Source organism: Opisthorchis viverrini (assembly GCF_000715545.1).
Source record: "Opisthorchis viverrini unplaced genomic scaffold opera_v5_495, whole genome shotgun sequence".
Taxonomy (NCBI): domain Eukaryota; kingdom Metazoa; phylum Platyhelminthes; class Trematoda; order Opisthorchiida; family Opisthorchiidae; genus Opisthorchis; species Opisthorchis viverrini.
In genome coordinates, this window is record NW_008752150.1 from 65,397 (window position 1) to 87,431 (window position 22,035).

Consider the following 22,035-nt stretch of genomic DNA (forward strand, 5'->3'; position numbering starts at 1 on the left):
ATGCTGCAGTTGAAATCAATTGGGACGCAAACTCCAGAGTTAGAGCAATATCCTAAGGAGCCAGCGGTGATCGACGACGCTCCGGTCTGATTCTCAGCTGTTGTGGGTGATTGGTTTGCCCCGGAAGGCGGTGTGGTACCAGTGAAATCCGATGCAGCTGACTTTGACGTCCCGATGGAGATTTCTGGAGACCGCAGAACTCGCCTAGCGGAACCACGCATACGTACAACCACGAAAAAATTTGTCGTGCCAAGTTCCGTTTCAATTGGTCGATCCAAGATTATTTGAGCAAGACTGAGTGTACAGAGTCTGCGTATGTGTGAATAACGTTAAAGCCATGGGTCAGATGGTGTCAATAAAATGGAGTGAACTAAAGACGTGGAAGAAGGGCTCCCTGTGTGGATAGAAGTGAAAGTCTTTTAAACTAGCGACTGAAATGCTGACATTCTCGGACCTAAAGACTGGTATAGACAGCAGTCCCTCTAAAGTTGACCTCACACGACCGCATGACACTAATAGGACTTAGATAAACTTACAGCTGGGGCCTCTGAAGTGAGCACCTTCCTAATATGAACAAAACCTCCTGGATTTTCATCTAGAGTGTTCTATTCATAAAAAAAGGTTAAATAAGCACCGGACCACTCATTTACAGCACCTAAGAAATTTCAATTATTTCGAAGGGTTTGCGCAAACATGAATACTACAAAAAGGAATGAGAGGCTCAATTAGCCCTCGAGATTATTTTCCATTTTTGATAAGATTCCATGGGATATCCGGGGCACAATGACAGGTAAATACACTGTTTCCGTGAATTACTGTACGAACTAAACGATATCCTATATAAACGCCGCAATTTTCGAAGAACATTCCACCACTATCGTCAACAAGAACAAGACACCAAATTTGAAAGTTACGACCAAAATAATGCACCTTACGGCAGGTGTCTTGGGGTTTCGATAGAATGGAAAACTACATACCGTGGCACAGCGTTTGAAGAAGATTTTTCTGCCTCCCAGGAGGCCGACATTTTCATAGAAGTCACAGATGACATCATGAGATGCGACGTCTAGACTACTAATTTGGTTTGATAAAAGCGTACCGGAAGTGGAGCCGTTCCAATATAAACGGTCACATCAACGGCTGAAAGGCAAACGCAATAAGAACGCATTTAGGTAAGGAGACAAATACTAGACAGTTCTTAAGGAGTCCAAATAGTTCGGCTTTATTCACACTGATGATGTAATTCCAAATTTAATGCTTGCGGATAGTCAGTGGTTTAGAGTGGAAGGTAAACAGCGCTCACAGAGGTCTGGATAAAGCATGTGATAGGTACGAAATTGTCGTACAGCTGTAGCACCCTTTTGGCTCCTAGCTCCCCTGCCAACGGAAGAAGGCAAGAGGACTGGGATACTGCTAGGCTGCCCAAGCTTAGATAGGAGCAGTTGAGATGCTGAGTTTTGGTTTGAACCACGGACCTTCCGGTCTGTAAGCTGATGCCTTAACCACTGAGCTATCTCGAGCTAACCACGACATGATAGGAAAACGTGGTCGTCATTTCACATAGCGCAGCTAACCCATGTACCTCAGGAACCCACTGAACTGTACGTCGGAGTGTCTACGAAATATTCAGAGTATCTGCCCAGAGGATGGGACGAGATGGCCCAGTGGTTAGAGCGCGAATTCACTGACCGGAAGTTCTGTGGTTCGAACCCCTGTCTAGGCTTGTGCAACCTGGCAGTATCCCAGCTCTCGTGCTTCCTTTCGGTAGCATGGCAGTTAGGTACCGAAAGGGTGCTACAGCTGAACGAATGGAAATGGGATGGTAAATGGTGAACATCATTACTCGTTGCAACACCAGCGAAGGACACTGGCCCTCTAGGTTCGGGATTGGAACGTGCGTGGTAATCCACCTGCACTTACCGCCAAACTTCGTTATCCTGTTGTCAGGTTTCTGAGCTAACGGCTTTGGCTGAGGGCCTTAATCATCCTGTCAAAATCAGGGCACCCTGGCAGCACATCAGCCCATGAGCAGAGTTCATTCCTACGGCAGTGAAGCACCGATAGGTATGTAAGCGCCCACAATTATGTGAACACAAACACTGCATGATACTTACGAAATTCTGGGGAATGTTATGTTGCGAAGGCGTGTTAAGAAGAACCAGCCGGTTGACAGAATCGAACTGTAACGCCCTATAGGTGCATAACTGTCATGCCACCCGAAGGAACCATGAGGGCTGGGGTGTTGCCAGGTTGCTCAAGCCTAGACAGGGGCATCATCATCATCATCATCGACAGCATGACATCAGTGTTCAACACCGATGCTTTACCGCCGTACAGCCATGACTTATTTGAAAGCCTTATTGTAAAGAAAAGAATAAAGGTGGACGGGGAAGGGACTTAGTGCTAGCTTAACACAATCATTCCGAGGTGCCTACACCTCCAGACATTCATTCAGGCAATCTGGACAGAAACTGACAACAAGAACGCCACTGACATCGGGTGCCAGCCATATCTTGTAGTGTCTCCAACCAGGCACAGTGAGGATCACGCGGTCCCCATCCTGGAAGAAGAAATCATGCCATCGACCGGGTCGCCTTAATCCCCGAATGCAGCAGGATGGGGAAACGAAATCAGACAGTAACTTGGTTCTGACACCATAGCCTGTTTTAGTGGCGCGCTCGCCCAGTCGTATAATAGCACTTCGTACTTTGAGGGTGAGAGACGCAATTCGAAACGCATGGTAACATCACTTAGGTTATTTGGTGTGTTTCTTATCTGAATGGAAACTGAAAGAAGTAGCGCAACATTGGCCAAATATTCAATGAATTTAAGGGCTTCCCAGGAAAGAAGGTCCAAAATTAGGGTGAAAGACAACAAAAGTTTCTCACTTAATTAATCCACTATTAGGTTATGGAGAAAAGGTGACAAACAGTAAGCCTGAAGGGCACCACTTTTGGTCATGTTGGGAGAGTATTCCCAGCAGACCTTAACGCGCCCGCAGGTATATAGTATGATGGTTGGAGGACTGTGAAGAAAATGCGTGGCACACCATTGAAAGATAGACATCCCCACAAAGCAGCGCGACCGAGCCGGACATTACGTTCAGACATGAGAACAACAATTATTGTTTTTCTGTGTGACGATGCTCCAGCAGTTGTCGTGAGGTAGAGATATGGTAAATGCAGCCACGACCCGAACGGAACTCTGCTTGGTTTTCACGGCTCTCCTCACAAAGGTGCTGGTATTCCTGCGTGGGATCATATCTGTGGGCAACTTGGAAGCGATCATGATCAAACGGGCACTCTGATAATTGGCTGATATTCAGATATAACATCTATTTTGAAGACAGGAACGACATCAAATATCTGCTATTCCTTTGGCACTTCCTGTCTTACAAATGGTGTGCACAGGTGATTTCGAGCTGAGTAATTCTCCGTCCTTAGACAAAGCGGAGAAAGACAGTAAAAACCTTATCCCTTCATCTTCTGTTACGACCGAGCCAATAAAGTCCCATTGTGACCTTTGACCTTTATCTTGGAGATATGTATCACTGAGGGATTAAACTTGAATCGGGTCGTGGCCTGGTTCACAACCAAACGCTAAACTCTGCACTCCCGATTTCGAAAAAGTCTGTATTTTGCAGCCTGGNGGGGTGGGGAGAGGGGGAAGAAAAAGTATGTGAAGGAGAAAGAAGGGAGGCGTCAGCAGTAGCCTGTTTTCGCTTACCCGCCCTGCTGTATGCAGCAAGTAAGACGACCTGGCTGATGGCACCACGCGACGGCCGATGTGACATGAGTTTATTTGTGTATGTGCTATTCATGGTTGTACGTGGGCTGGGATACTGCCAGGGCACCCACACCAAGACAGGAGGACGATTAGGGTCCTCAACCAAAGCCTTTGGCTCAAAAGCCTAACCGCAAGGCAGCAGTGTTCGGCGGGAAATGCAAATGCATTACCATTTCTACGGAACAAGTCGCCACATGTTCCAACCCCCAACCTGGAGGGCCAGGAGACTGTGTTCGTCAGACCTCTAACCATTGACCAACCTGGTATGAGAGACTGTGTGAGTGTCGCGAGACACTCTCCAGTATAGCTCAATGGATCGCTGAGGTGCGCAAACCGTCACACCACGGTAAGGTTCTGTCTGTTCGTGACGGACAGGGGCAATCGAGAGGCGAAAGCTGGGTTCGAACAAAGGATCATCTGGCTAGTAAATTCGCGCTCCACTGAATCAGGTAAGGTCCAGTCTGTTCGTGACGGACAGGGGCAATCGAGAGGCGAAAGCTGGGTTCGAACAAAGGATCATCTGGCTAGTAAATTCGCGCTTTAACCACTGAATCATCTCGAGCTCCAACGCCATTTTGAATTCAAGGAACACCAAGAGTGTAGTATGGAGATGTGGTCCACACAGGTTCTCTCCGGCAGGAATCCTGCCAATCCCAACTTCATGCGCCTACGTAAAACGACGTAAGATAGGCGTTGCTCGGTGACGCTTGGGAGGAAGAGGTATTCGCCGTCGGGAGCTCCATGTTCACTGTCTGGCGATACGTTTCGGCTCGGAAGTCCGGTTGAGCAAATGCGGTTGGTCCGTTGAATTGCCATTGAGAGCATTCTGCCCAAGGAACCAGGTATTCTTCAGACACAATCATCATCATCATCATTATCAACGACAGCATGACATGACAACCATCTTCAGACACAAAGGAACCATCTTTTCAGTGATTATAACGCTCTTCGGCGGCCCCTCTGGGTATCGCCTGGAATGGCATAATCACACTCAGAGCTCCTCGCTTCGTCCATCTCTCAACATCCTGGGCCCATCAAGACTCTAGATCAGTGTAGTTATCTGGTATCCGACACGCCTTACGGCAGCGTCAACCCTAATATTGCTCTCTTTGATCATGTCAGGTATTTCTCCGAGTTTCATTGTACTCCCGATCATGAGTGTGTCCAAGTGTTCAGTAATTTTTAAGTTTCTCGAGATACAACCGGAGCGCCCTGCATCACGCAGAGTTGCAAACAGTACCTTCCAGTAACCGGCAACATCAGAAGACGTGTTGTCCGAAAGGGAACTCAGAAGGCGGTCTCGTTAATTTTGCTTCGCATCAGAATCTCAGAGTTTCTTAATGGCCATGCAAGGTGTGCACATCTGACGCACCACCATAAGGCATAGCAGGAATGAACAAGCGCGTGTTCCGAGTCAATAGTGGGGTTCCAGAACGAACATCGTCAAAATCGTCACCACCTACAGCAGTAAAAACATCGCACTTGCCGTACAGTGGTTATAGCCGTGAAAGCTCAGTTCGCCGATGATTTGGAAAGGTATTTTCACCCCCATACCGCCTCGTAGCACGATTACTCGTAGTACGGAATCGGTGTTCTTGGTCTGACTCTCCCCCTTGGCATGGTTACAAATTAAGGAACGAAGTTCCAGTCGGTGAAGCCGGCGGGATCGTCGCAGCACTCAAACCCAACAACAACTTCAAGGCGGCAGCTTTCGGTCGGGTCAAGGATTTGCTTGCCACTGTAGAACGACGGGGAATCAGTGACGCCAGAAGCCTTGTTACAACAGGGGTTAAACTGGCACCTTTTTTGAAAATGTATTACAGGTGGCTAACTGAATTGTTGTTCGAAGTACTGCACCCAACTGTCCGGACGTTCTCCTCAGATACCCAATCGCCGACAATAGGCTCCCCAGTACCAGTCGAACAAATCAAGCGAAACAGCCTTCGGACGTTTACAGCACTTTTCGACCTTGCCAGTGCGCCAGGCTTCTTGGTCTGCACGGATAACAAGTTTACTGGCGTCAGGTGATGCACTGGGCTGAGATGGGGATGCACTCAGAAAGAATCTGTCACCGAACCAATGAGACCACGATCCCATCAAAGACCCTATTTTTAGATAAGGTTGGCAGGGTCGCAAGGCAAAGATAAGCTCCGGTTATGTTTCCAGTAACAGTTCGTATCTGACATCGGACCATCTAGAGCCGGATCAAGGAGCCGGTTCTGATAATTTCGTTTGGTTTCTGGGTCCTGCATCGTCTCAATAGCTAAGCGAAGTGTGCGCGCTTTGCGTAGACCTGAAGAGCGCAATGAAAATCAGCGGTGTACGAGTATATGGTCGGAGTCCACGGCGGTGTTCCAGAAGGAGCGGCAGGCAGTGATCGACCCTCGCCACCGCTAACTAATGGCAATTTAGTCCATTCCGATTCCGGATGGTTGGTTGGTGGGTGCCACGTTTCCGAGCGACTCCCACTCTTCCGGAAATCGGTACTTCAAAGGAAGTCGGCAATGGGTACACATCTAAGGCAGGCAGACTCCGTTGCCCGTGAGTCTCGTATCCAACCACAGAAGATCACCCAATAGGGCCTCGGTGGCGCTTGGTCTGCCTACCTGAGCATTCGTGTACCCAGCAGCCACGGTGAGGGCTCAGCTTTCAGCCCACTGCAGAAGAGTACCTATAGCATCGTGGAAACTATCTTTGGCAGATTCACAGTCAGTGGGGAGTAAGCGGATACGATAAACAGTCTGCGATGGACCTCACTTCCACTAGATTATCTCCCACACGTTGCCAAACAAACCGCAGAGACTACATCATCATCATCATCATCATCATCATCATCATCATCATTGTCAGCTGTAATAACCGCGTATTCGTCGTACTGTGGTTGTAGCTGTCGCAGTTTCGTTCACCGATGGTTTGGGGGGAGGGGGAGGTTGCTGCGCGTTGCAGGCGGGAGCTGATAAATTGGTGCATAAATCCAGCACTGTCAGTGGGCTGTCAAGTGGTGGGGGGTTGAAAAAGGAGCTATGCATTGAAGTCAATAGCTTGGATGCACGAGCGCCATTGAGGGCGCAACTGGGCCATATCTGACAATGTCTCTAGCCATTGATGTGGCCCGTCTCGGGGTCCCCATCCAGAAAGACGGCAATGACCAGCGCAGCTAAGGTTGCTGGTAATGGCTTTCACACTTCGCTGCCAAGTCATTGGTTGACCGCCTCTGGCTCTCTTCCACCCTTCACGTGGTTGTGCAAAAGAGCCCTTCGAGGAAGTCGGTGCAGAGACTACAGTCGAGGGGTATCCAGTCAAGTAGAGATGCTTCCGCTGGTACTCTGGCATATCCAGCTACATCGGCCTCTGCATCTCCAACGCTGCGCAGCCAAAACCTCGAAGAGCAACGAGACAGTCAGTTCAATTATAGTACATACGTCGTGTATCCTTGTTTGATACATTACATACACAAATGCAGAGGAAATCCAGCGTACGAGCAAGAGCCAATTGCTCTGCTTCCATAAGTGTGTGGACATTAAAAGCAGCTAAACGGACCGATTTCCGTGGTTCGAAAACATACTTAAAGTGTATAGGGTTGTCACTGAAGCTGGCCTCATTAGAGCTGCAGTCGAGTGCGGCGCATGGCAAACGAGGTAGTCAGTCCTAGCGCTGGGATCTGCAGAGAGGTTACTCTAATTGGGGCGTGGTACGGCAGAAAAGAAAAGCATGTTTTCGCGTACCCGTCCTGCTCTACGCAGCTAGTAAGGCGACCCGACTGGTGACAACACGCGACAGCCAGTGTAGCATGAGACCATTGTGAGCTGTAAGTCTCATGACTGTACGTGGGCTGGGATATTTCCGTGGCGTCAAGACCTTGACAGGAGGAAGACTAAGACCCTCAGGCTAAACCACTGGTTCAGAAGCCCAAACACAACTGTCATGACTATGTAAATCATATTTCATTTTAACCTCATTATCAGACTATTAAAGCATACAATACGCCTTTCTATTCTGTCTCCCTTCTGATCTCCAGCTGGAGCCACTCGACCTCGCAAGACGACAGCGTTTGACGGAAAATCCAGGTGCATTGTCATCCTCATAGAACAAACCGCCACACACGTCCTAACCCCTAACCTAGAGGGCCAGGATAGTATGGACAGACCTCTAACCATTGACCAACCTGGTATGAGACAGTGAGTGTCGCAAGGACATCAAAAAGTATGGCTCACTGGGTGAAGGAGGCACACAAACCGTCCGATCACAGCGAGGCCCACTATTTTCTAGGCAGCACTATAGCTTAATGGAGTATGGAATGCATAAACCACCACACAGCTGCAAGGTTATGTTTTTTTCAGTGTCGGAGGTTGGTACAGGAAGAACGATGGATTAGTTCAGAAAAATCGTTCATCACCAGCACTCTTTCGGTGCCTAACTGCCATGCCACCCGAAGGTTGCACGAGGGCTGGGATACTGCCAGGTTGCTAAGCCTAGAGAGGGGGGCCGAGAGGCAGAGGTCGGGTTCGAATCACGGACCCTCCGGTCAGTAAATACGCGATCTGATCACTTGAGCCATCTCGCCCCAGGCGCATGTTGGAAACACGGATTTTCGACTGGTGAATAAGTAGGTATCAATCTAGTTCCGCAGCGATTCCACTAATTCTACAAGATTTTATTTAGCTGATGGTAGGCTATTCTGATACTACCAAGTTGATTATTTGCTTCTTCCTGGACTCGTCCGCTTGGTAGTAGAACAAAACCCAGGTTGTTGAGTGAGTTCACTGGTTCGGGTTCTCCCTCTCTGGGGATGGGAGGTGGACTTCTCCGTCAATTTCGAGCCCTGTGTTGGTGATGTATTGGTAAGTGGGGTCTGTCGACTTGAATACCACTAGCACTGCTGCCCGCGACCATGAGACGATCGGCACATTTTGAGTGGATACGGACACTGAGCTGAATCGGATGACAAAGTACCGACTCGGCAATTTTCCCGTTGTCCAATCTTAATTCCTCCCAATTCCGTAGGTTTAGCCCTTCACCCAGAAAAACAGGCGGAAAATCAACACCGAGTTAGTGAAAAAGAGCAGCAGTAGATGTTGAATAGGTTAATTGACATCCCTATATCATACACCGTACAGTGCAACCTGTAGAATTGGACACTATGCTTTGGAGTTAGGCGGATGATAACACAACCCATGTTTCTTAAAACGCTGGTGCGGCTCGTGTTCTGCAACATCCAAGGCATCAACCTTGTGTTTAGCGGACTGGCGCTTACAGCCTCACAACAAACGGAATTAATTGTGACAACGGCGGGGAAATCTTCCATTTATCTAACACTCTCACCCTGTGCCACCTTAAATTGGTCATTTCAGCTGTTTATCAGCTACAAACCATATACCGAGGGTTAATTGATTCCACTTGCTACAGTTTAGCTCACCAACCGGAATTGATTGAACTACCCTACTGAATACCAACGTGCCCAAAATGGCGGCCAACTTTCTCAAGGCATCATACAACATACGAAGTAATACATGATACGGTGCAATTTGCAGAACATGTTAGTCTATTTTTCTCTTTGTTAAATACCCCAAAGCCGCCAACTACAAAGAAGTGCAACTCTCAACATGCCCCAGCAATCACCAAGTTAACAAACCAATTTTTGTTAGAAGCGATTCCCGGAAAATATCCGTCGTGGTCATCGATCCCTGAAAGGCAGCCTCTGATCTCTCTAATGATGGGATTTTCCACAAAAGTCTAGGTCAGAACCTGGAGATCATTCTATCGGGGGACAATGGGTGCAAACTTGGTTCGCAAGCGATTTCTAGGAAAACTTTCAACATTAAAAGCCTGTTCGACGACGAAAAACACGATGGAGTCTGTCTGCGAGCATCCTCTTGAAGAATGATTTTAGACGGGTTGGATGATGCTGAGAAATCGAGTTATAGGAGTCCTGGAAGAGTTTTCGTTCATATTCCAGGACGGTTTCCTCGCTCTTTAAAACTATAAATTCGAAAACTGATACAAAAAAACCTTCGGTTCCGGCGGAATGGCAAAGTGACGAACTTGCAGTCACAGTGCGCGTTCACTCGCCAACCGATAGACCAGCAACCAGACAGAAAACGGCAGGCACAAGGCCCCAGTGCTGATTGGTCAATTTCTGACCAATTAGGGAACGGTTCTCCGAGCTTTCATAGGTCCCGGTCACATCCGTCCAATTAGCATCATCTCACGGATTGATACCCGGCATCCAGGCTTCCGCTCAAGCTTCCCTGTTCGGGTTCGTTCTTGTCGTTCAGCGGCTTCCGTTCACCTCAAATGCACAAGCGAAAAAGGCCTAGGACATCTCCTTAGGTTCTTAGTGCGGGGTAACTTGCTTTTCAGCGCGGCGTCTCATATATAAGCCATCCAAAAGTGCGTTGAACTTGTTTCAAAATGTAGGGTGTATAACCGTCGGAGGAAGGTTATACCACGCACCAACTACCTTAGAGGAGCAACAATTTCCTGATTAAAATGTCCGGTCTGGGCATGAATATCTTGGGACCATTTTCCCGCAGTGTATTAGCCGGGTTAATGGTGAAATATCTGTTGACCAGACATTGTTCAAACAGAGCGTAAGTGAGCATTGTGCCTCCTGGGAGACGATTACACCCCAGATATTAGATGTTGAGCGCCGCCAGACTCGTTCCTTTCCAATGGTTTTAAGGTCGGGAGCCTACGCTGACCATCAAGTGGTCGACGCCGGTACAACTCTACCAAGCTACGATTAGCAAATTCTAGGCGCTTCGATGTGTCAGAATGGACATATGACACAATTTTGAATTGATCCAGTTGTAAGGAGGCTCTGTTTGGTCTGTGTATCTAATACACCCGTGTCCTTACGCACGTGTTTCCTGGCTTACCTTGAACTTACAACAGGTGGCTAGCTTCAGAAGACGTTCCATCATCTTGCGTGGAACGCTAGTGAGCCCAGTAAGCTTGTAGCTACCAGATGATAGTCAGTCACTAGTTTTGTGGATTAGCGTCACTTGTGCTTCTTTTCAAGCACATGGAGGGTGACCTTTGGGCGATTGACGGAACAATGGTAAAAATACTCCACCAGGAAAAGCGAAGTTTCTTTGAGAGTTCTTGAATGGACCTCTCCTCACCCCAAATAACTGGAGGGGTCGGTCATATGCAAGAATATGCAAACATCCTTCTCAGTAAGGACCAGATTGTTTGGAGGCTGTTCGTATGCTGACGTGATGATGTTACTGGGGCAGAATACATGATTGCGTCCTTTTCTATGTAGGCTTAGAACTCAACTAGAGGGTAACTCGGGTTTCCCCTGCTTTTGTACTTCGAGGAGAGGGCGGTTGGCGTATTTCTTCACCGGTGTCCCATATACCCAACAAGACATTTTGATCTTTCCAGGCGAGGTCTCTCTCGTGACTTGTTCTCGTATATTCAACTGTTGTATTTCTGAAGTACATTTATTCCGCATTTTGCGAAACGCCGGCTCACTTTCTGTCTCTTGTCTATGTGAAGAATATTTGAGCCCCCGTTTGCAGCGGGCGCCGATTTCTTCTTAAGATTAAGTAGTCCATTTGAGTGCACGCTGGTTTCCTTGGGGCAAACACCGCGTAAGCCTCGTGGATTATCTGGACAACGATCTTGCTTGTCTTCTCAACCGCAGCTGGCCCAAATTTAAGCTATTCAAGGAGCATACGCATTCTCTAGAAGTCTGCACGGCGGACCCACGCTTGAGGCTCCGGGTTCCTGTTTAAGTAGTAAATGTGATCAAAGACCACCACAGCGACCAGTGTGTCCCAGTGGAGCCCCAATTATTACCTGATTAGCCAAGTGTCTTTTGCTGATGATAACAAAATACAGCGGGTATGGTATTTGGCCCTCTCGGTATTTGGCCCTCCAAAGCGCTTGGTTGAACGACTTTGATCAGCGTTGATGCAAGTCCTCACTAAACCCCGGGTTTCCGTCTAGGATGGGCGTTGGGAGCGTTGAAATCAACCAACAGCAAGGAACGTGTGAAACTGTTCATAGAAAAGAGTTGCTCAGTGGAGTGTATGGGGAGTTGGTCATCTTTTGGTGGACTCGGGGGGCAACTGTAGGTCACACCGAGTATAATGTCGGTCCCACGCAGTAGGATTCGAACCCGAAAAGGTGAACCACAAAAATGGGCTGGAGTGGCTTAGAGAGTGACAATCACTGTAGGCAGGGCCGCATGTAAGTATGCAGCAACCTCACCTGCCCTCTCACGTTTTGAATCAGCTCGGCGAACGGAGTAGCAGCCCATCGTGGTCTCTAAGTCCGAGACTTCTGTTGTGATCCAAGTTTCTGTAAGTGTGGCTATGAACTGGTCGAAACAACTTGGTTTTTGCGTTTCTCGAAGTTTGGTGAAAAGATTATAGCAGTTTGTCGACAAACACTTCAACATGCTCCCTCTTGCGTTCGGAGATGGAGAGCAGAGACACGCCGCCAGAAGGATTAAAAAATTTAACGGTTACTCGCCGGGTTTGAGTCTAATGGTTAGAATGAGCATGTGCTGCATGCTCGTCTGCCTCCTGTCTTGGCGTTTCCGGTACCCAGTGTTCGTTTGCAGATGGGATTCCTCCGAGAAGTCTGATTTGCCCATACTCTTGGTCGCCGTTGAACGTAGTTTTTCCCCGTGGTTGAAAACTTCGGTGGCTTTTAGCCGGTACAATGCCACACTCTGGGCGCATGGGTTTGCGTTTGTTCGAAGATTCGCGGTGAAAACAATCGTTTGGTTTTCTGGAGTCTCCTGCACCAGCTGGCCGAGAAAGTCCTTCTGTGAGGTCTTGTCGGGTTGTTTGTGCGCTTGATGGCACTAACATGGAGTAGCCCGTTTAATGGCACTCAAAAGACGCTCTTTCTTCAACGACTGCTTTTCGTCGGTGGAAAGTTACATTTCTTATGTGAATGCGGCTACCTTCCTTTTGTGATGGTATGGACCCTCAGGTGATCTGAGTGGCTAGCCGAGTGTACGTAGGATTTTACGGTGCAGTGTTATAGGATTCATGGCTTTGGCCTTCAGAACCATGAGTGACGAACGAATCCACAATCAAGCAGGCCATTTTGGAAGGGGTGGAACCGGAGGCCGGCGGCTTTGAATTTTCAGCGGGTTCAGGGCTCTTGCAGCAGTTCCCGATGTCGATCAACATTTGCGTCTGATATGTTGGTAAGCCTTGCTACTTGCTTTTATATAGTTGACCTTATCCAGTTTAGAGACCGACTTTGGTTAATTTCTCCGGGCTGCACTCCCATCATCAGCTAAAGGGATAAACGATGATAATTCCACACATTTTAGGTGCTGTGTCTTCACGTGGATTCCTCTGGCTCAAGCATTACCGTCGCTGGTATTTGGATGGTTTGTGATGGTTGGGTGGAAGCTGTAACCTGGAGCCGTAGTCAGTCGCACTGGCGTGCTTTTTAGGGCACCAAAGTCCGTAACTAACCTCGGGTTCATCATATGTTCAAAGTCAGCTGCACTGTTGACAGCAGTAACTTGCTTCGCGTCTTCCCTTCAGGACCGCCGTGACCCAGATTTCGCGCCTCCTTGTGGAAACCCTCAGATATTAATGTGAGTTTCGGTAGGCCTTCTGGATACTGGCCGCCCGCTCCAAGGTTCGGTGTGAGGCAGTCTGGGGGTACGATGCGGCCAGAAACTTGAACGTTGGGTTGCTACCTTCCCTTTGTATTCATTCTACGTGAAGTTTTGCGCACTCATATTTCTTCACGTAGCTGCACGGCGCTACGGCGCTCGCGATTTAATGACCCTCATAGCACAACATTGTGCCTTCACAAAACGTGGCGTGGACAGTCAGAAAGGTGGCTTCGCTCAACGTTCACAAGAATGTGGGGGCGGCGCACAATAATAATAATAACAATGCTTATTCCCAACTTGTGGGTAGCATGCCGTCTGGCATGATCATTCGTTTACTGTCAGAATGGGGCATTACTGAGGGATTTGGGGATAGTGTTGACTGCGCGAAAAGGGGACAATGTCACAAACAGTGGGAGGTACTTGATTAAATAATAATAATATGTTTCTCTTGCAACTTGTAGGGAACAATAGGCATGAGGTCCGAGTAATTCAGTGACTCAGTTGGCTGACATGAACTAAAACTGGAAAACCATTGCTGGCCATGAGTGACCTTGGGCGGTTGGGTAAATGGCCGGAGTCATAACAAGCAAAAGTGGAGGTGGAGATGGGATAATTCGAATTGGGAGAACACGGCAAGTTTAGTCTCAAAAATATGGTGCAATCTGAGAACAAGCAGACTCACTGGTTGCTCTGTTGTTGGGAAGTCAGGTGTAGGGGTTAGGTTTGATGGGAACACAGCGGTGGTTGAATTTGAACGAGTAGTCCAATAGGTTGGAATGAATGTCATGGTGGTCGATTGGGGTCAATGAAACGAGTAGGCAAGAGGGCACGGTTTAGGGGAGGAATGGAACAGTTGCGGGTGTGCTATCAAACTGAGTATGACAGTGCCGTGCCATCATTGGCCTGACATGCTTCAGTTTTTGGACAGCCCCGTGACGGACGTCAACATTTGAGATAATTCGTCTTGGGTATGCAGTTCATTGAGCAGCGGTATTTATTTCAGCCTGGTCGAGGAAACAAGCTCGAACGAAGCCGATATGGGACTGCAGGTTTTCTTGGTCCGTTTGGTGATCCCGGAGTTGTAGATCATAGGCCAGGTGGAGTGGAGATCAGCTAACCAGATCGTCCAAAGCGGGCACTTCCGAAGTTTAAGGCTTGGGAAGGTGAGGGGATGGGAGGAGATTTGCAAAACATAGTGAGTTTGAGGGGATATGAAATGGGATAATATGCATTTATATACATAGAAAGAAAAACTTGGCGTCTGATGCAACTAGGATGATGACAAGCGATTACATGGAGTAGGGAGTAGGTAGATTTGAACTTAGTAGGCTAGCGACCGGGGGCCGGTTTCGCTGATATTCGGTATTATATTACAAGGGATCTAGTAAAAGCCGATATAAGCGCGCAAATGTGTCGTATGGGAATCAGATGTGTAAGGGCAGGCGGGAATGGAATTCTGAGCTAACTGGTTAATCGAGTATTTATTACATGAGTTGGATATATACCAGGAGAGAAAGTGCGTGCTTGAGAAATAGTCACCAGTCCCCGAGGCACTGCTATCAGCTCTAATATGTAGGTGGTGCATGGCGATGAAGACCCTGGTGTCTACCACTGTGAGTGGTGAGTAGATGTATTCTCTGTTTGGATGACGGAATGGGCTTTGGTGCGGTGTAGCCTCTGTTCTGACGAAAGCAGATACAACTACGCTCGCCGATGTAGGTCATGGGCATTGCAGAGTATTTTCAGGCTATCCCAAGTGATCTTTTATTTTGCTTTCTTTTTTTACAGATGAGAGTCCAGCTGTATAACTCTTTTTGTATAACTCTACCGAGGCGAGCCCAACACCAGCAGCAACAGACAGAAGTCAGCAGTACTTTTTTACCTGAGCAGATATGACAATTGGCGGCAGTGAAACCACATGACACAGAGCACGTATTAGAGGTGGTTAGGTATCACGGAAGGGAGACAACAAAGTGCGTGTGCTGAAATACTAGCAGCCCTCATAACTCTGAGTAGGGGAGGATTAAGATTCACTCAATGCAGTGTAAAGGAAGGAAATATTTCCCTGAAAGGGGACTTGCGGTAGCCCATCGGGTTCATATGTTGTAAAGAAAGCTATATACGCTCGTTGGACCATAAGATAAATCCCGCGCTGGCAAGTGCAGGATTGGTTTCAATGACGCTACAATTGGCACGCAAAAATACCTTGCGGTTTGGCGTGCCACATTTGCACTTTTTCAAACCGCGCATTCTAAGAGATATCACCCTTCAGTTCGATCCAGATTCGGATACGCTGCAATTTTTCACAGAAATGCAGGGTAAAAAGCCTGTAGAAAATCCTTTTTGAGCCCGCCACACCCGTAATCTACCGGCCAAAGCGTCAGGAAAAGGGGAACTTTTAGCTAACAGACGTGACTCTGATTCCTATACCCCTGTGACTTATTCGTACCGCAGCTTCCCTGTTGAATCTTTTAAGGCATGATTACGATGGAAACGCGATGTGGGCCTATCTGTTAACCACATTCGTCCAGGCTGAGCGACTTTGTTTTGAGTCTTTGGTATCATGGCATTGACCACGGTATCCAAGTAGTTGAGGATAGGTGAATTCATGAGCTCGGCTTCTGAATCGCTATCCGTGGCGCGTCCAGCGTGAATTTTATCCACATCCCGTAGCCAAAAAGGAAAGTATATTCGTCACTCGGATGTGCTTGCAGCGACTCATGTTACCAAATACTCACAGATAATCGGACCCGCTGACCCGATTAACCACTTTCTGTTAGACAAAATCCCAATATAAATGAGGTCGCGAGAGTAACTTCAATACGCGAAAATTTAATCAGGATCCCCTTCCAAAGAATAACGCCTGTGCGTCCAGTTTCTGCTGCCCAAGTCATTTCGGAGCAGCCATAATGCACTGGATTAAGCGAGGTCGAAATCATAGTGCGGTATATAAGAATAACGCCTGTGCGTCCAGTTTCTGCTGCCCAAGTCATTTCGGAGCAGCCATAATGCACTGGATTGAGCGATGTCGAAATCATAGCTGCGGTATATCGCTCAGGCGCAGTTAATTCATTTCTGAAAAACATGGGGGTTCAAAACTTCATGCAAGTAAAGCTTTTTCAAAGCAGTTCGTTATTAGAGAGCATGGCATTTTTTTTAAACTGTGGAACAATCCATATGAACTCACGCACTTTGGTTCCAGAGTCACCGCAGTGACGCACCTCGAAAGAATCAGTTAGTCTGTCTACCGTACCTGATTGCCCCTGGGATCTAGTAAAGGGATTCAAAATACGCACGTTCCCGTGACTTTCTCTGTTTTAGCTCCCGGCTGGAATATTAGACGCCTGGCATATGGTTTCGCAGTACGTCTACCAAGCTGCTAATCAAGAAACGCTCCTTTTCACAGCCCCAACCTTATTGGTGAAAGTAATGGTGGCAGGAGCACTAGAGGCGATTTGAGATTTAGACATCATCCAAAATTTAGTGCAAACACAATGGATAAAATCAAACGTACACAGAGCCCCATGTCGTTGCTACTTTGTGTTTGCTACAAAGACGGCGGCAATCACAAATTTTACTAACAATTGACTGCGTCCAAGTGGTCTTTTTAGAGGAACTAATACACAACTATTTAAAGGGCGAGTTACACGTCGCGGGGGGTGGGTATATACGTTGGCAATACTGGCTGGATCTACACTGTCTCAAAAATGGGGCGGAGGCCACCAAGTGACCAACATATAGTCAGTTCATCAAGCACGTTGTTTTAAATCAACCTTAGTGAAGGTCTTAACCCCGTGCACGACACTAATAAGGTTTCCAGTTTCCGGCTCCAAATGATCTAGTTGGGGTCGTAGTCAGTCTTTTGAAAATTGTGGATACCAGAAATTGGGGGTGGCCTAAGCGTACCTTATTAACCGCTTCATTGGAGCGGAGAAATAAGGTAGGTTAGTGGACAACGGGAAGTGACCATCAGTTTTCCCGGGCTGTATGCCATTAAAAAGTGAAAAAGCTTGTTTTTTTGAGTGCAGCTTTACGTGTGGAATAACGAAAATCGCTGTGCGCATATGGAAATGAATGGACTTTGACTACCTAGAGTGATGCACCTCAGACGGAAGCGGATAAAATGTTACCACTCTCTATCGGAGAAGACCGCAGCCGGGTTGCGTAATATTTAAACGGCGGAAAGAATAACGAGATGCTGGCTTCAAACTACCTGGAAAGGTCGTAAGCGGCGAGCATTCTGAGCCTTGTTTGCGCATCTAATACGCTTCCGTCAACTATGGTGTCAGCCAGATGTGATAGGATCGCACAGGAGAGAGGGACAGGTGTGTTTCCTGAGACGGTACCGGATTAAGTGAGTGAAGAGGTGGGGGTAAGTTTGAATAGTGGCCTCAGGTTGGGAGGATACTATTCCGCTTTCCGGAAATCAGTGCCGAATGGTTCAGGGGGCGGTCATCAGGATGGCGTGAAAGCTCACCCATAATCATTTGGCTATATTTGTCATCCATTTTAAGCGCAAACTTTCCATTATAAAGTACGGCATCCAAACTTCGAAAATAGCAGTTGGCCGACCATGGTCCGGCGTTGCATCATACAGAATCACCCAGAGAGTCGTAGGGTGGCTCCATGATTAAGAAGTAAGGCCTCTTTTGGTAAAAAAAACAAGAAGTTTTTAACCATTGTAGAGACCGGATGAAGCATCTTGTTTTCAAAGTTGCCTTATTCATTCGTCATAAAGAGGGGTTAACGAGTGCCTTGATGCAAGAAGGAGAAATCTACTTCGCTAATGCTCGCTGTTCACATCACCGTCCCTTTTCCAGGACATTCCCATTATTCACAACCCCCATCAGTCACGCTCTTATCCTGACCGTAATATTATGATCACGCCTGACGCTCCTGGCTATTCGCACATTGGGATTGATTTCTCGAAATCTACGGCATTTTCAGGCTTCCCACTTCACAGTGTAGAATGTCTAGGTATAATGTATATGCTCTTGTGTTATTGAGAATCATTTACAATGACGATTTGTTTAAGTGAGGGAATGCTCAAGGTCAATACACACCACCGACTGTGAATACGTTGCTTGATGATAAAAAATCGCGAATTGTGAAAAACCTCGACTCACTTACAATAAATTTCACTTTCAGGTAGTTTACCGCCGGAAAAAAATTCCTGAACATTCTAGAATCTAAATGGCCTTTGGAGATGCAAAATATGCGTAGGTGCATTCGTGAAAACAACTTTTGGTCGGTAATTCCTGTTGCCAGTTGAAATTCCGTAAGCCACATTAATTAGTTGCTAAATTTCGTGCATGTTTGCCGGCAAAAAGCAGTTTTCCATTATAGGTTGCGAAGAATGCTAGGAAGACATCAAGGTTTGTCGATTAGGAATATGGAACATACGTCGATCATACCGGGCGGCTGAACGAACCTAACCTGCGCACACGACTAACACGTGGCTAGGGGTGCACGATGCGCACCCATCCATCTGTAACGGAGAAAAGGCTCAAAATGGACGTCTTGAAATGTTGAGATATTTTGGTTTACATATGTCCTTCTGGGAGATGCATTTTCTTCTTCGTGAGGAATGTCCATTTGGCCGTTGAAGTCCTGAAATGATAGTAATACATAATTCAGGTTATCGAAATATCACCATAAGGCGGGCGGCCGACAAAGTGGTAGAGATACTTACCCCAAAATGCACTCCAGTGACCAGTTTGTCGTAGGTGCTTGTTCACACAACGCCATCTTTAGCGGTTACTTCGCATACCTGTTTACTGCAACTACCAAGTAATACGAGACTTACATGAAATGCATAGGGCCTTATTAACAGACAAACTTTTTGGAGCCGATGGATCACATGAAGCCATCTTCGTGTCTTACATCTAGCTGGCGCTATACAACGTTGTTCGTAGTTGTCAGACATTTACTCATGGCTGTCGAGTAGATCCCCTTGGATCCAAAAAAACAGAGGCACACAGACTTCCGGGACACGCTGCGCTGGGACTCTGTGCTTCGGTCCAGGTCAACAGCATAAGACGCCCTCTTTGCGGACCAGGTAGAAAGCACATCTCTGCGTTTTCTAGATGGGCCCGGAGCTAAGAACCAAAAGTAATTCATTTTCAAATGTACTCACCCTTGGGACAAGCCTGAAGAGCACCACTACACAGCGGGCAAGGTCCACCATCACAAGAGTCGGCGTGATAGGTCACGCGATCCGTTGCACACCAATGACGCTGGCAGTAGTCGACAGGTCACAGAGGACACAAGTGTTCCTAGACCGCCATCTGGGTTGAGGTGGAGTATCCTCGACCACCGAGGGCGGGTCGTCGGTTGCAGACCTTGAGGTTTGACGAAGCAGGAATTCTCTCCGAACATTCAATCGCTTAAAGATGGCCGTGGCTCTCCTGGGTTCCGGCATCTGAAGCTTATCCATCACTCGGCTCAGTTGTTTACGAAGTCTGTTGAAAGCTGTCGGCGGTGGTTCGGGAACAAGTTTAAGGGGTGCACTTTGTCCGGTGGGTTGTAATCCGACAGCCATCGTTGTTGGATTGGGAAGCAAGCTAAGAAAAAGTCAATGAAGAATAGTTCTTCCTGCTCATGCCTCTTATTTCTACGTGCCAAATATTAGGTGCTTCAAAAAACTTACCCAAGGCGGTTTGTTGCATGCGTTCCGTGTACATTCATTACATCTGAAAGGAGTCGGAACAACGCTATCTGCTGCCATCGGGAGAAGCATATGTGGCCATGGTGACCTTCCTCTGACTGGCATACAAAGACGCGTCCGGTCTCCCAAAGTTTTCCAGGGCATATCATCTGCTACATTAAAATACAACTATGCGGCATCTACTCAACGTAGCCGGTAGACACTTCCGGTGGTAGTTGCGTATATCCTTAGTAGTAAGAATCTTGCCGAATTCAACCGCTACAAACTGCCGCACCTCACATGAGGGCGTTCCATATTCCAGAAGGGCTTTGCAGATGCCCAACTCGTCTTGGGTTAGCAGTCGACTAACTGGAAGCCGATCGTACAGAAACTTTAACAACTTTTGGTTGTGTTCAAGAAAATAAGAGGTGACTACCAGTTGATTCCTTCGCCTCCGTAGTCAAAACCGCAGTGGACAGCTGGTGCTTCGCGTATTTTTTTATTGAAAAATACGCTCCACTTACTAGCTTCTTCGGATTCCCCGGCTTTCCGTTGGTCTTGGAGGGCGCCTGCTGCATTTGTAACACACCCATTCGTAACGCAAAACAGCGTTGGTGCTTCGATTATTGAATGAACGCACAAATACCACAAAGTTGTCCTTCAAGTGCCGTGAAGGATGGGAATGATACACCCACAAATTTCTCAATGAACAATTGTGAAGCCACTTCCGAAGCCATAGCACACTAAGTTCAAATCCGAATATGCGCCAATAATTTTCAAAAGAGATCGATTAAAACAAATCGCAAAAAAGTGACGGCAGATGAGAGTGATTTTTGGACTGAGCATATATGCAAAGAAGTGCAATATTTTGACGTTATTTTTTTATTCCACCCACAGAAGTATTGCAGATAAATGCATTGTGCTCTGAGGGTGCTGCACGCCTGACGGTATGCTACCCACTAGTTGAGGAGAAAAATTATGATTATTATTAAATTAAAGTAGGTGGATGGAGCCGATGATGCAAAGTTTTTCGCAAGCTACTCATAGAAGCCTATGAGAGACAGGTGTGTGTGAACCGGGCGTGATCACGAGCTCCTAGGTTTGCGCCCGGGAAGTCAGAGGCTCAGTTCTAAAAGCACTCGTTGGAGCAAAAACGAACAAAGAAATACTTTACGAGAATGGGTTGGCGCAACGCTAATTAGAACCATGATACGGTGCTCGTTAAAACGGGCAAAAGCTTATGAGGCTAGGGACTTGATAAGATAGCTTGACGAACTTAGGGGTTGTTGCAGCGAAGGCAAGCTACAAACAACTACTAAGGCACTCTGAGCCAATATGCGGATGTACGTAGTATTAGGGCGTCATGGTGACACTAGATAAGCACTCGTCGGAAGATAATAGGGTGCGTTTTGGAAACTGCGGTGCCCTAACCTAAGCAGTTTAGGCATTACCTGCAGAGTAGCCGAAGAATGGCGAAAGAAGTAGGCCATCGCTGCGGAGTCGTTTGTTGGAAAATGCCAACTGACCAGTTACAGACATCTTATCTTGTCTACAGAAACTAAACATCCATCTTCTCCTGAACTCGTCTTCCTGAATTTTCCTGGATATTCAGTGACTGTTGCTCCAGTCCAAGCAAATGCTACAAAGGAATTGCACAAATTCCGCAACAGGTCCTTCTTTTCAAGAGATACAGCGAATTTACAAGAAGAAACCATACCACGCGCATGTTTCCCCCATCAGTAGTATCATCGTTACACACCTTCACATGCCATAGATTTTCATTTGCCTCCGTCAGGTCGGCCACTCTTCCAGTGTATCATGTCACTTGCGAAGCTGCGTCTCATTTACTCTTTTAGATCCCCGACCATCTTGAATTGTACAGACGTTCCCTTGGCAGTCGACAACGACAAACGGCCCTTGCCATTGGTTATCTAGCTTCCGCAACCCCAATCCACTCCCTCCAGGATTCTGATGATCCTTCCAATTGACCCCTATGGGGAATGCT

The 22,035-nt window shown here is 47.3% G+C and overlaps 1 protein-coding gene across 1 annotated transcript in view; it reads right to left on the reverse strand.

The window, feature by feature from the left end:
* Positions 1 to 22,035, reverse strand: part of T265_11380 (hypothetical protein) — a gene marked incomplete at both ends in the record, with an annotated part of 85,018 nt that overhangs the window by 57,311 nt on the left and 5,672 nt on the right. The window contains 2 exons of the mRNA XM_009178019.1: positions 1 to 309; positions 978 to 1,066. The exon at positions 1 to 309 is cut by the window's left edge and continues 139 nt beyond it. Of these exons, the coding sequence (XP_009176283.1) occupies positions 1 to 309; positions 978 to 1,066 (398 nt within the window). The remainder of the gene's footprint in view (positions 310 to 977; positions 1,067 to 22,035) is intronic.